This window comes from Echeneis naucrates, chromosome 1, assembly GCF_900963305.1.
Source record: "Echeneis naucrates chromosome 1, fEcheNa1.1, whole genome shotgun sequence".
NCBI lineage: Eukaryota > Metazoa > Chordata > Actinopteri > Carangiformes > Echeneidae > Echeneis > Echeneis naucrates.
This window is the reverse complement of record NC_042511.1, coordinates 10,366,814-10,378,696: the sequence shown is the minus strand read 5'-3', so window position 1 is coordinate 10,378,696 and position 11,883 is coordinate 10,366,814. Positions and strand designations below refer to the sequence as shown.

Genomic DNA, 11,883 nt, shown 5'->3' with positions numbered 1-11,883 from the left:
ACCCTGAAGGAAAAGAGAATAAAGTCTGATTACAGAGCTTTGAGGCTGCAAACACCTCTCAAGCAGCCTGACTCAGACAGCGAGAGCCGACCAATCGAGCCATCAACGCTGATGCAAACAGCAGCTTCAGTATCCTTGAAGATCTGCTAATCTGTGTAGTCCCCTCAGTAAAAATGCTTTTTTACGTTTTGTGGTGCAAACACTGGAGAGTCTCTGACATCTGTGATGTTTTAAGAGTTTGTGCAGGTGATGGTGTAGCACAACTTCCATCAGTGGTATAGTTTAGTTTTAGTTTTCAGTCGAAAACATTGTCTTCTGCACATGACAAATGGACTGGAGACTAATTACCATGAAAATCTGAATGCATATCTAATAACAGCAAGTCTCAGACTTCCAGAAATCCACAAGCGTTCAAAGAAACAAACACTGAATATTTTCTCTTCCTCTCTTCCTTTCTCTCTCTCTCTCTCTCTTTCTCACTGGTGTGATGATGATGATTTTAATAAGAAAGTAGCTGAAAAATGTATCTTTTGCACTTTCGATCACTGTATTATACCTTAGCTCCATTCCAAAGGCTCCGCTATCATGAAGTTATACACAATGGTTGTCAACTGCATTTGTTGTGTTATCCAGCAGGGTGGGAGAAACAAACGAGGGTTCCCATACGTCTGGGAGAAATTATAATTTCATTAGCGTGAACACTTGCTTCACAAAGACCCTCCAAGAAAAATACAAAAAGCAGAAAAGATGGTGTAAATCTGACCTTTGTGTACTCGTTTCGGAAATTCATGTTGTGAAAGCGTCTTCAAATCAAGCACCTGCTGCAAATTTAGAGATGTAGATGTATCTTGGCTTGAGTTTGGTTGATGGTTGTTCATCAGAGAGTTCAAAGGACAAAGAAGAGCAAACAAAGTTTGGATGATTTGGCATCTAAAAGCAGTTTTGAATTGCTGTACGCTTGCTGGAAAACTCCAGTTCTCACATTTACTCCTCAAAGAGCTTCATCAATTTTAGTAAAATACGTACACTAATACTTTGAACCTTATCAACAGATAGCTTTTGATGGGGTAAACTAGAGGTAAGTTGCCAGGAGTTATTTGGAGTGTCAATTCAGTGTTTTCTGTTCTGGAAACTTTATGTGAAGTTCCCTGAAATACCCAGCTGCTCTCTGACACAATGCCAAGGGAATCAACGCCATATTTACTGTCCTGTGCTTATACACTTTTAGACCAAGACAGAGCAATAACACCAGTCACGGGGTTTATGAATATTTCAGTATGACACAGTTAAAGCAAGTGGGTCAGGAATCATACTCTAAAATTAGGCAGCCATATTCGTCATGTCGTGTGACTATGCTCCTTTAGGGATAATTCCTTCGGTCATGCTGTTGTTTCACCCATCAGTCCTATTGCAAATATTATTATTGTCTTCAGATGCTAAACTCTGAGACCACAGTGTGATCGATCAAACTCAACCATCCAGTCCCTTGTTCAACTTTGACTTTGACATTAGATCAGCAGCAATTAAGCGATTAACAAATTTGTCAGCTGACTGCAACCATTTACATCATAGATTCTTCACTTCAGTCATTTTTAATACTGGTTCCATCTTCTGAAATACACGTGAATGTCAAATATATAAATATGAGATCCAAGTTGGAAATTTTTAAATCGTATTGTAGATCACCAATTATTGCTAGTAATCGTAACTTTAGCATTCATGCAGTGTCGTGTTTAGCTCCAGTTTGATCTTTACCAACTCTGCAAGGGGAAATATTGAGCACATAAGCTTCTGGGTGTGTCAATATGTTTAGGAAGTAGTAACTGTCCATCTGCTGTGTGGTACCAGTTTTCTATATTTATAAATGATGTTTAAAAAAAAAAAGAAAAGATGTGCGTGTGTTTAGGGCAACAGTTGTCCCCCAGTAATAAATTAGCCTATTATCACCTCTGCTCTACAGTATGCTTAGGAACAAGAATAAAACAGGGGCCTTTAATATAAGAACCTTATGATAGAGGATAATAACGCTGAGGAGCAGGCATGCTGATTGGCAGAGAAACGGCAGCACATGTTGAATCATGTCGATGACCTAAGGGACAGGGCTTTTGTGACTTACTGGGTGTTTGCCTGGCTCTTTGTTATGGCCATGTGTCGCCCTGGGAGCCTGCTGCTCTTTCCAAAAGCCCGGGGTTCAAAGCTACCCAGCCCGATCAGGGACTAGGGATTGGGCCGGTGCCAGGGAATAAAGAACATCCCAAACATCCAGCACAAAGGCCCTCTGACTCCATCTCTCTCTCCGGCTCTGTCACTCTCTCAGTTGTTTTATATGTGGAACTCTCAATCACTTGGCCGGTCAGTCCTCTCCTCCTAATCCCCCGGTCACTGTGCTGTATGCCGCCTATTTCTCCAAGCATGCGTTGTGTTCCTCACTCTATGCTTCATCTGTTCATAGCAAAAGCTCCCTGGATATCCATCTCTACTTTCTTCCTTCTCAGCTGATCCTAGCTGACCAGTTCCCTTTATATCTAATGTACATCTAGTACTCCTGCCTCCTCTCCCCTACTCCCCTCCTTTACTGTTTTCCTCTTCTCTCCATTTCAAATCTCTCCGAGCTCTCTTTAAAAAGCTCTTACATACATTTTCTACTTCAAGCTCTGGCTCTCTCTTCACCTTTGCTGACATCAGATGAAACCCTCCAGAGAGTATGGATAAAGATAAGCTCTGTGAGATAGAATGTGTGCATGAGAGAGAGTAAACCTCCCCACACCTCCCCTTCTCCAGCACTGGCTCAAACCCCTGGCACGTTCCATCTGCTCAGGCTAGCAAAGCCACTAAGTCAGCCTCTCCCTCCATGCACCTCCCCATGCGCTGCATTAGCTAACCTGCTTTGTGACTGTTCGCTAATCAAAAACATTTACAGCACGGGCCAAAACCTGTGTGGGCCAAAACAGACACACTGCCGTTCCCTTTTCCTTACCTGCCACCGTTGTCCACCCATTAATGCTGTATTAGCCAAACAGGTGCTTCATTATTATAATCGTATAACCCTCAACTGCACGCAACATGGGTTGCACACACACACACACACACACACACACACACACACACACACACACACACACACGCACAAATGAATAAAAGACTCAGCCCAACAATCAAAAATTCAGAAATTCAATCAAAATGAGGAATCAGGTGATGAATGTCTGCCTTCAACTCCTTGAGGCTGACAGTGTGAGCAGCTGCATCTCCCATGGTCCCATTATAAGGGAAGCAAGTAAACACACACACGCACACACTGCTTAAATGCTTCTGTCAAAATGCTAAATTCTGGCCCTGGCCAATGAGAAACAGCATCTGTGAGTGGAGGATTTGAAAGGGACCAATAGGACAAAGGGATTGTATCAGCTAAATACGCAGGTGCACCACGATTAGCAGGCAGCAGCTGGTGAGGTCATAAACGGACACAGGCACACAAATGCACACTAATTGTACAAACACACACAGGCGAGCTTTTTCATGGCAACTGTTATGCAGCCCTTCCATTGCTCTTTCTGTCCTCCAAGCTGACAGCAAGCAGTCGGAGTAAAGGCAGAGCAGCAGTGGCTACGACTCAGCAGCTTTTGGTGAATAAAGTAGCAAAGAAGAAGAATAGATGGCACACAAGCCAATAAACGTTTGAAATGACTACTCTTTGAAAAGTGAGACAGGCAGAGGAAAAGAGGTGATATAAAAGGGAACATAAAGCCACAGAGAGCCTTTTTGAAAATAGCTGATAAAAGACAATATTTCTTTAGGGGAATCAATTTACCGTGTGTATGAGATTGTATTCACACATTCACTGCTAAAGTTAGAGTGACCAAGACAGCCGATGATTTGTGGCTCTCTGGAAGCTTCCTTTGACTCCTTTCAGCATAAATCCGGCATTGTCACAGGCAGCCATCCTTTCCTTCCCGGCTTTACGTTTTTCTCTCTGTTCTCACTCCATCCACTGTTATCCCCCTCAAGACATATCATCATCCTTTCTGCAGCTCCACTCCTCCTTTATGTCCTGGAGGTCTTGCAACAAAGTCAGCCCTGGCATAATCCAATTTTGGATTAAGTGATGGGCAGCGGAGAAAGAACCAGTTTTGGAAGACACACATACAATTTGCAGTTGCAATCCGTCAATAATTCAGAGCGAGCGGGCTGCTGACAGTGAAGCATAATAATCAGGTTGTGGTTGAGTAGTCACCGTGACTCCATGACCAGAAGAAAGGCACCCGAGAGCTGCTTCGTCAAAGGCCCCCCTTCAGCAAATGGCTCTGTCTCAGGAAACACCATAAAGTCAGGAAATTGACTACATGGCAGATTGAGCAGTTTAGTTACAACTAAGGTTCATTTCCACAGACTGTCCCTTAAGTTCTGGTTGACAGTTTCATGGTGGCTTAAAGTCCATCAGGTGGAATTGATAGCAGAGCAAAAAGTGATTGAAATCCGCCCTGGCATGCTGGCATGTCATCTTTAGCTTGCCCTGGGGACCCACAGTTAACTGCTGTAAACTTCGGAGCAGAGAGGTGTTTAATGGTTGATTAGCAGTTTCTGGGAGCAGCCTTGTGCACCAAAGGCACTGTCCACTCCATTTGTATGCCTCTCTGAAAAAATCAATTAGCGCAATTATAGGCCCTAAGTTCTATTAAACATTAATCACAAAGTGCCACACTCTCGGTTAGCAGCTAACATTAATTGATGGCTGACACCACTTTGAGGCAGCCTTGATACAATCTGAGCTTTGCAGTGTACAAGGGCTCATCAGACAGCATTGCACTGATGATGCAGAAAATCAGACATGTCACTCTCAGGGGATCAAACTCTGAGGGGATTGCTGTCATCCCTGGTTTAGCTCAACACAGTGGCTGCATGGCGCTTGATGTCAGCCTGTGTCTTTGTAGATGATTAAGGTATGATTTTCAGTAACTTAATTGAGGGGGATCCGGTTACGACTTCCAAACTGGATCTTGGATCCTGGAATGACTTTGATTTTCATAATTCTTTTTGCTGTAGACTAAAACAAATTTTCTCCAAATGATTTTCTCAATGTCACTTAACATATAAACACTGGAGTCTCCGAGATTATGTAGAAACACTAAAGATCTGTCTTCACTTTGCCTGCTGTCACAATGACATTTTATATGGATTTTAAAGAGAGCTGCTAGTGACGATTGTATCAGATCTTCAACCTCTGCATAACATTACTGTAATATAATCTTAAAAGCCGTTATTGGACATTGCAAATGCACCTTGGAAATAATATTTAGGTTTATTTTGTCTTCTATTAAGCTTGGGACTCTGACAAATGAATGTATATGTCCCTGAGTATTGAAGTGAGTTGGTTTCTCAAGCTGACTTCTCAGGAGAGAACAATTCCAGTCACAATAACTCTATTTATCTGTTAGGAGAGCAACACCGCGTGTACCTTTCCCATTTGAAAAATGAAAATAGGTTAATAACAATTAAAAAGAAAATGTATTTGTATGTAAACACTTACATACATCCAAATATACATCTTAAATCCGACACACACATGCACACATACTTCCACATACATAAACACCTACATGCACATATACATCGAGGGACAGATAAATGTGCACACACACCCACACACACAAGTAAATCAACCATTCATTAGTCTAATAGAAAAGGGTGTGAAACATGTCATGGCTCTCTTTATCCTGAAAGTTACTGATGTGTATCTCTGGCCTGAAGGTAATAGACTTTACTGGCTATGCAGTGTACAGTATGAGTGTGTCGGAGGTGGCTGAGGCTATTTTTGTACCTTTTAATTTAGTCCTTCTGTTGTAGATACTGATAAGTGCTTCCTGCACCATTCTAATAACTTTACTGCTCAATGTTATGATTTTGTTTCGTGGGCTGCAGCGGATGTTAGATAGTGACCCAAAGTAGGCTGATGTATTGAAGGTTAATACGATTCGAACAAATGTAAAAAGCTATGAAGACTGACTGTGGGAACCTAAAGTGTATGCAGCCTTCTCAGAAAAAAAGGCACTTTGAGAAAATAGTGTCGCTGTTTGGTTCAAATGTGACTTCATGATCAATAGATGTATCCGATTCAACCCTTTCTATTTGTTGGTTATTGACTGATAGATGGGGAATGTTCAGAAGATCTTTGTAAAAGTGTGCATGTTTTGCAGCCGAGCACTGGAGGATGATCAAGATATTGTTTTCACTTTAGAGGAATAGAGAAGCCATCCAACTTTATTTATTCTTCAAAACTTTTGATTTTAAAATTATTTTCTTTCACTTACTGCAAATCCCTGCAAAACTGCTTCTTGTTCGATGCAAGATGAGGTATTGTATCAGCCCTACTCAACTTTTAGCCTTTCCATTCAAAAAACGATGATGAGGAAAAAAAACTAAACAAAACAAATACATCAAAATGTCTGCTTACTTAGGGCCTGAGGTGAATCTAGCTTCCTTTGGCTTGTGTCCCTTTCAGCATCATAAGAGGCTGGACTGCTCTGTTTGCACCACTGCGGCGGGCAGCCTGCCCCACAGCCCTGGTAATTGAAGCTAAGAGGTTTATCTGGAGTCAGGCTCCCAGGTCGCAGCCAGATAGAAGGGTTTGTAGCTGACCAGGACTGGAGAAACTCTCCAGAGACAGTCAACGACCCTGGCATGTCTTTAAATTCTTCACCCCACTGCCACACACACACACACCCAATGAAGATCAGCACTTCATCCGATCTAAGTGGTTTTCAATTCTTCAGCCCCCCATGTTGGGCAAGAAGAGGCCAATGACTATTTCCTATTCTGTGTCTCCTTTCCTGTGTCTGTCTATCCCACTAAAGCAAATGTGCGAATGTCACACATGAATCCACCCAAACAGCAGCCCACATCCCTCTCAGGATGCCAGGCTAATTTTACCCCATACCACCGGGTCAGAAGAGGGTCGGTGGAAAAGAGAGGTGTTCAAAGGTGTTTTTTTTTTTTTTGAGCAGCCGCGTCGAAGCGTAGGATGAGCAACCTGAGGGAAGCTTATCAGAGGTGGAGTCAGTGTGTATTTGTGCACATGTGACTACTATTCTTGCTTTTAAAGACAGATGAACATCAGTGGCCCTTTGGAGTGGCTCATCGAGAATACAACCGCTACAGACTGATTCAGTCTGTACATCAAAACAGACCGCCACTGAAGTATTTACTTAAAGGAGGACTCCCTACACAGCCATGTTTACTCAACAATCTTGCCAACGGTTTCAGCTATCATTGTTTACAATATGCCTTCATGCCAGCCCTGTTTCTTCAGGGATGACTGGACAGTATAGCATAGGTTTGCTGATTAGCATGCTCATTTCTGCAAAAGAAAATATGGAGAATGAGAGATTTGCCTTCTTCAAGAGTAAATGAAACAGGGAATGGATTGTCTTGCAAATACATAGCTTTTAGCTTGAATATGTTGCTAATTTCCAAAAAATCTAAATTTTTTCTGTCTCTCTCTCTCCACAATATGATTTTTGATCATGAGGGTCAAATAGAAAAAAAATTGCAAAGTCTTCACAGATTCAAATGGATTTACAGAAAAAAGACAAGGAAATGTGTCTGCCCGTTCCATTACCTATTTACAAAGGGAAAAAAAAGAAAAAGAAAGAAAAGTATTTCAGTAAAGAGTCACAATCTGATGATTCTCATTGTCATCTACGTCTGTGAAGTTTGGGATTTTAAAGTATTCTGCACTACTTCTTATATTTGTCATATTATAGGAAGAAATGTGTTTTCTTACCTCACCTCTTGTGAGTGGACTGCACATATTCTTGCTCAAGGACCTCACATAAAGGCCTTTGTGAATTTAATACTTTGATTTATTATGTTGGTTGGAAAGGTGAAACAGTGCCGCGTGTTATTTTAGCAGTAACTCTAAGGACACAACAACAGAAGAAAAGAGCACAATTATTGATTTTGTAGTGCCTGAGAGCTCAGTATGTCTTAAAATGCTCTCTTTTATTGTCGGTTATAAGCAGCAAAGTTGGAGAAGAGAATCTGAGCCTCTTTAATGATGTCATAATGTGTCACAATTGTCACGGTCCAGTTCTCAAAGTACCGCCTGCGTTGACATGTTGGTGACAGCAACAGTAGGTTATCAACAGAGCAAGAATTTAGCCTCCTTACTATCAGGGGTAGAGGCCGCAGAGTGTTGCCATAATATTTATCCAGATGTTAAATAAAATCGGCTTTTGCCCTGAAAATAGCTTCTCACTTCATTACAACACAATATTTCATGCCACATATAAATAACAGACTACCAATCAATAAGGAATTGTTTTAAAAATGTTCCCCCTGATTGTGACTACAAGAAACTTTTTTTTTTTTTCTTGGTCTATTTTTTTTCCATGATTGAGATTGTTTGATTATATTTGTTCAGTTTTTTTGTTTTTTTTAAAATATTTCAAAAAATTTTGCAGGGCACGGTTAACATCTATTTTGTTTACACTGTTCCAGCTTCCCCAGAACAAATCTTTAGCAACAGACTCCTCAATTTCTGATCATAATTTATTTTTATTTTTTGTATTGTGTATGTTTCAGGATAATTATTTCTTAAGTCTTTTGTTGTTGACAAACTGAATATTTGCACTTCTTTAACTTCTTAGTTTCTGAAGAGCTATTCTCTTATGGCTAGTTGATCAGTGGGTAGAATTATTTCTACCCACTGATTAAGTATCTTTTTTTTTAATTTTGTGACCAGAGTTCGATTGGTTTTGTTGAAATGGGTCCACAAAGTGGAATCTATTAGAAAAGCCATTTCAGGTGAAGTAGTTTGTAAACTAACTTCACCATCAGGAGACTATCTACAGTCTGAATCAATGAATTTGATAGTGTGTATACATTTTGGCTTGTACTGTGTAATGATTATTTATTTTATTGTCATGTACAGGGCTCAGGTTTGTTATTGTCCTTTGCAGTATCCGTATTATATTTACATTTATATGATATCTGCTGATGTGCTGTGCAGTCAGACAGTGAATGCACTGATGGTCCATGTCAGACTTATCTGATGACATGTTATGTTTTTCTTCGATATAAAACAAGCTGGCTTTGCTCTGTGCAATCATCGAGGCAACCAACTGCCTACTTTCATTTCTTTCTCTTGAAACACACTTTCTGACATTTGCTGCAGACATGAGTAAGTACAACTAAGTAACTTGAGCATCCTGAAGATAAATTGCTCTCATTTATATCATTATCTTGCTGTCAGAGAAGCTGCAGATTCAGCTCTTCTGAGAACTGTGTACTCACGATTGGGATTCAGTTAACTATAAACATCATGGCCACAGGCGATTAACTAATTAAAGCAAAATAGACAAAGACCACCAAAAATCTCTCTCCATTTCAATGCCACTTCCTCTTCTTTTCCTCCATTTCCAGGCAGTGAGATTGTTCCTCCAGACTGCCTGCGCCCCCGTTCCTTCACCACAGTGCGCTCCTCCTCCCTGCGGCGTGAAGCTGATGACTCCCGCCTGTCTGTCAGCCTGTGCGACCTGAACCTGCAGCAGGAGGATGGAGGCAACGCCCACAATCACTCTCATCGCCACACCCTCCATCTGGCCTCAGCATCATCCTCCTCCAGCTGCCCCATCCCTCAGAACTCCCTCAACTCCCAGCAGTCCTCTCTCCTGCCGGCTGCCCTTGAGAGTGACCTACACTTCCACCAGCTGAGAGGCGCCCACATTAAGACACTGGACGAGCAGACAGTAGCACGATCTGAGCATTCGCGTGAAGAGCGCACGCTAGTCTTCACAAACCGGCCCCTGCGTACTGGAGAGACTGTTTTCATCAAAGTCACAAAGTCCAGTCCATCACGTTCTGGTTCCTTGTCTTACGGCGTGACGTCCTGCGACCCAGCAGTGCTCCGCCCCAGCGACTTGCCCTACAATCCAGAGGCTCTGGTAGACAGGAAGGAGTTTTGGGCCGTGTGTCGGGTGCCTACACCTCTCCAAAGCAGTGACATCCTGGGCTTCTTGGTCAACCAGGAAGGGGAGGTCATCCTCAGCCACAATGGCACCAACGTGGGCATGCAGGTGTGCGTAGACAACTCCCGCCCACTCTGGATGTTCTTTGGCCTTCATGGGGCTGTGACTCAGCTGAGAATTCTGGGTAAGTAATTAAGAGTGTTTACGGAATAGACAAGAACATATAGCTAAACCAAAAATATTTCCTTATTTAACTGGGGTAGCAGATCAGATTGGCCACTCCCCAACCCCTGTTTGGATGAGCGAGGGTATCTCGTGAAAAACCTACGCCAAACCAAATACATGGATGATTATCCCTCAAGGGAGAAACAACTATTTTTGTTCAGCTTAATACTTCAGGTTCACTTCTCCACAGGGAGGTCTCATTAAGGAATAATTCTGCCACACAGCACTTACATTTAAGTGCTTCAAAACATTTAAACCGCCCCCGTTAAACATTTATAACCATTACGCATTAATATATAGTTTATAGCACACTATAAGGTAATTGTGAGCAGATTTTGAGCTTTATGGATATCTATGTGAACAGCTCCACCTGTGGGCACTTACGATATGATCATGTGCTGTAACAGACTGCAGCTATATGACTTAATGTGCAATATGGCATAAACAGAGACAAATACTGAACTCGAAGCTGCAACTTTTCCTGTAATATATTAGAAATGTTGAAATCCAATAAAAGGTATGGGCTGTTTGCATTTCTATATCAACTGTCTGTGGTAATCCACAGTAATAATATAGCGTCTAAATCTATTTTATTACCAAAGATGGAAAACATGGGAAAGCAAGATGGGACTGAAAATTGAATTGACCTGTTTACAAAATAAAGCAAATTCACAGGAAAATGATGGATACAGAAAGTGTCTTAATATTACTATTACTACTGATATTATTATTTTTGTTGTTGTATAGTTTACTAAAACTAGTCAACTAAAACTAAAACCAATATATATCGAACTTTCCTCTTAAAGGAAGTTTGTGGGTGGCAAAAACAGCCCTTCTGCTCAGTGATGTTTTCAAGAACAGAAACCTGCAGATCAGGATAATGACGTTCATTTGGCTGGGTGCACAACATCGGTGTGAGCTCTGACCTGCATGCTTAATTCACCAACCCCCAAGGGTTTAAATGTATTTGTGCTAACTGTCCAATGTTGTGACAGTATGTCAATTTAGCTAAACCACATCTCCCATCTTGGAAATTACAGCTGCACTAATGACTGGTGCTAAAAGGTCAGGCGAAAGAAAGGGAAAGAGTACTTTTCAACTTTGTGTTGACTGTGTGCCACAACAGATGCCAAGAAGCAGGGAGCAGGTATATGCGTTCATAGGATTAGCAAGAATAGTGCCACTCTGTCAACGAGTAAGATGAAAAACAAAGAGGGAGCAGGCAGACGTGGAGGGAGGCTGCAAGGCTGTGACCTGTGAGACAGCAGGGATGACATGATGTCTCTGCAGGGTGGACACTTTGCCGATCAGTGGCTTGCCAGAACACCTGAGGTTTGTTTACCCTTTTTTGAAATGCTGATAATGACAGGGGAGCAGAGAAGATGTGTGGCAGTTATGGGAAAGGACTTCATTTTGCCCTGTCAAGCATCTTGCCTTCCCACAAGGTACAGGCAGCTTAGGGGTGGGGGGCTGCACTTAACAGTGTGAATAGTGAAAGACAGCTCTGCAAGTGACTCTCTTCATGAATACCGATCTGACTGGTATTTGCTCCCACATCTGGTAAAGAAAGTTGGCAAACCCCGTTTGGAAGAAGGGGCCACACAAAGGCCCACATTCATACAACATGTTATTAAAAGCATAATTTGATAAAGCAAGTTATTATTCTTTTTTCAAACACTTAAAACAGTAAAAAGGC

At 41.7% G+C, this 11,883-nt stretch overlaps 1 protein-coding gene across 2 annotated transcripts in view; it reads left to right on the top strand.

The window, feature by feature from the left end:
- neurl1aa (neuralized E3 ubiquitin protein ligase 1Aa) overlaps positions 1-11,883 on the top strand; it is a 62,109-nt gene that overhangs the window by 37,474 nt on the left and 12,752 nt on the right. For both annotated transcript variants that reach the window (XM_029502984.1, XM_029502992.1), the window contains exon 4: positions 9,418-10,146. In XM_029502984.1, the coding sequence (XP_029358844.1) occupies positions 9,418-10,146 (729 nt within the window). The remainder of the gene's footprint in view (positions 1-9,417; positions 10,147-11,883) is intronic.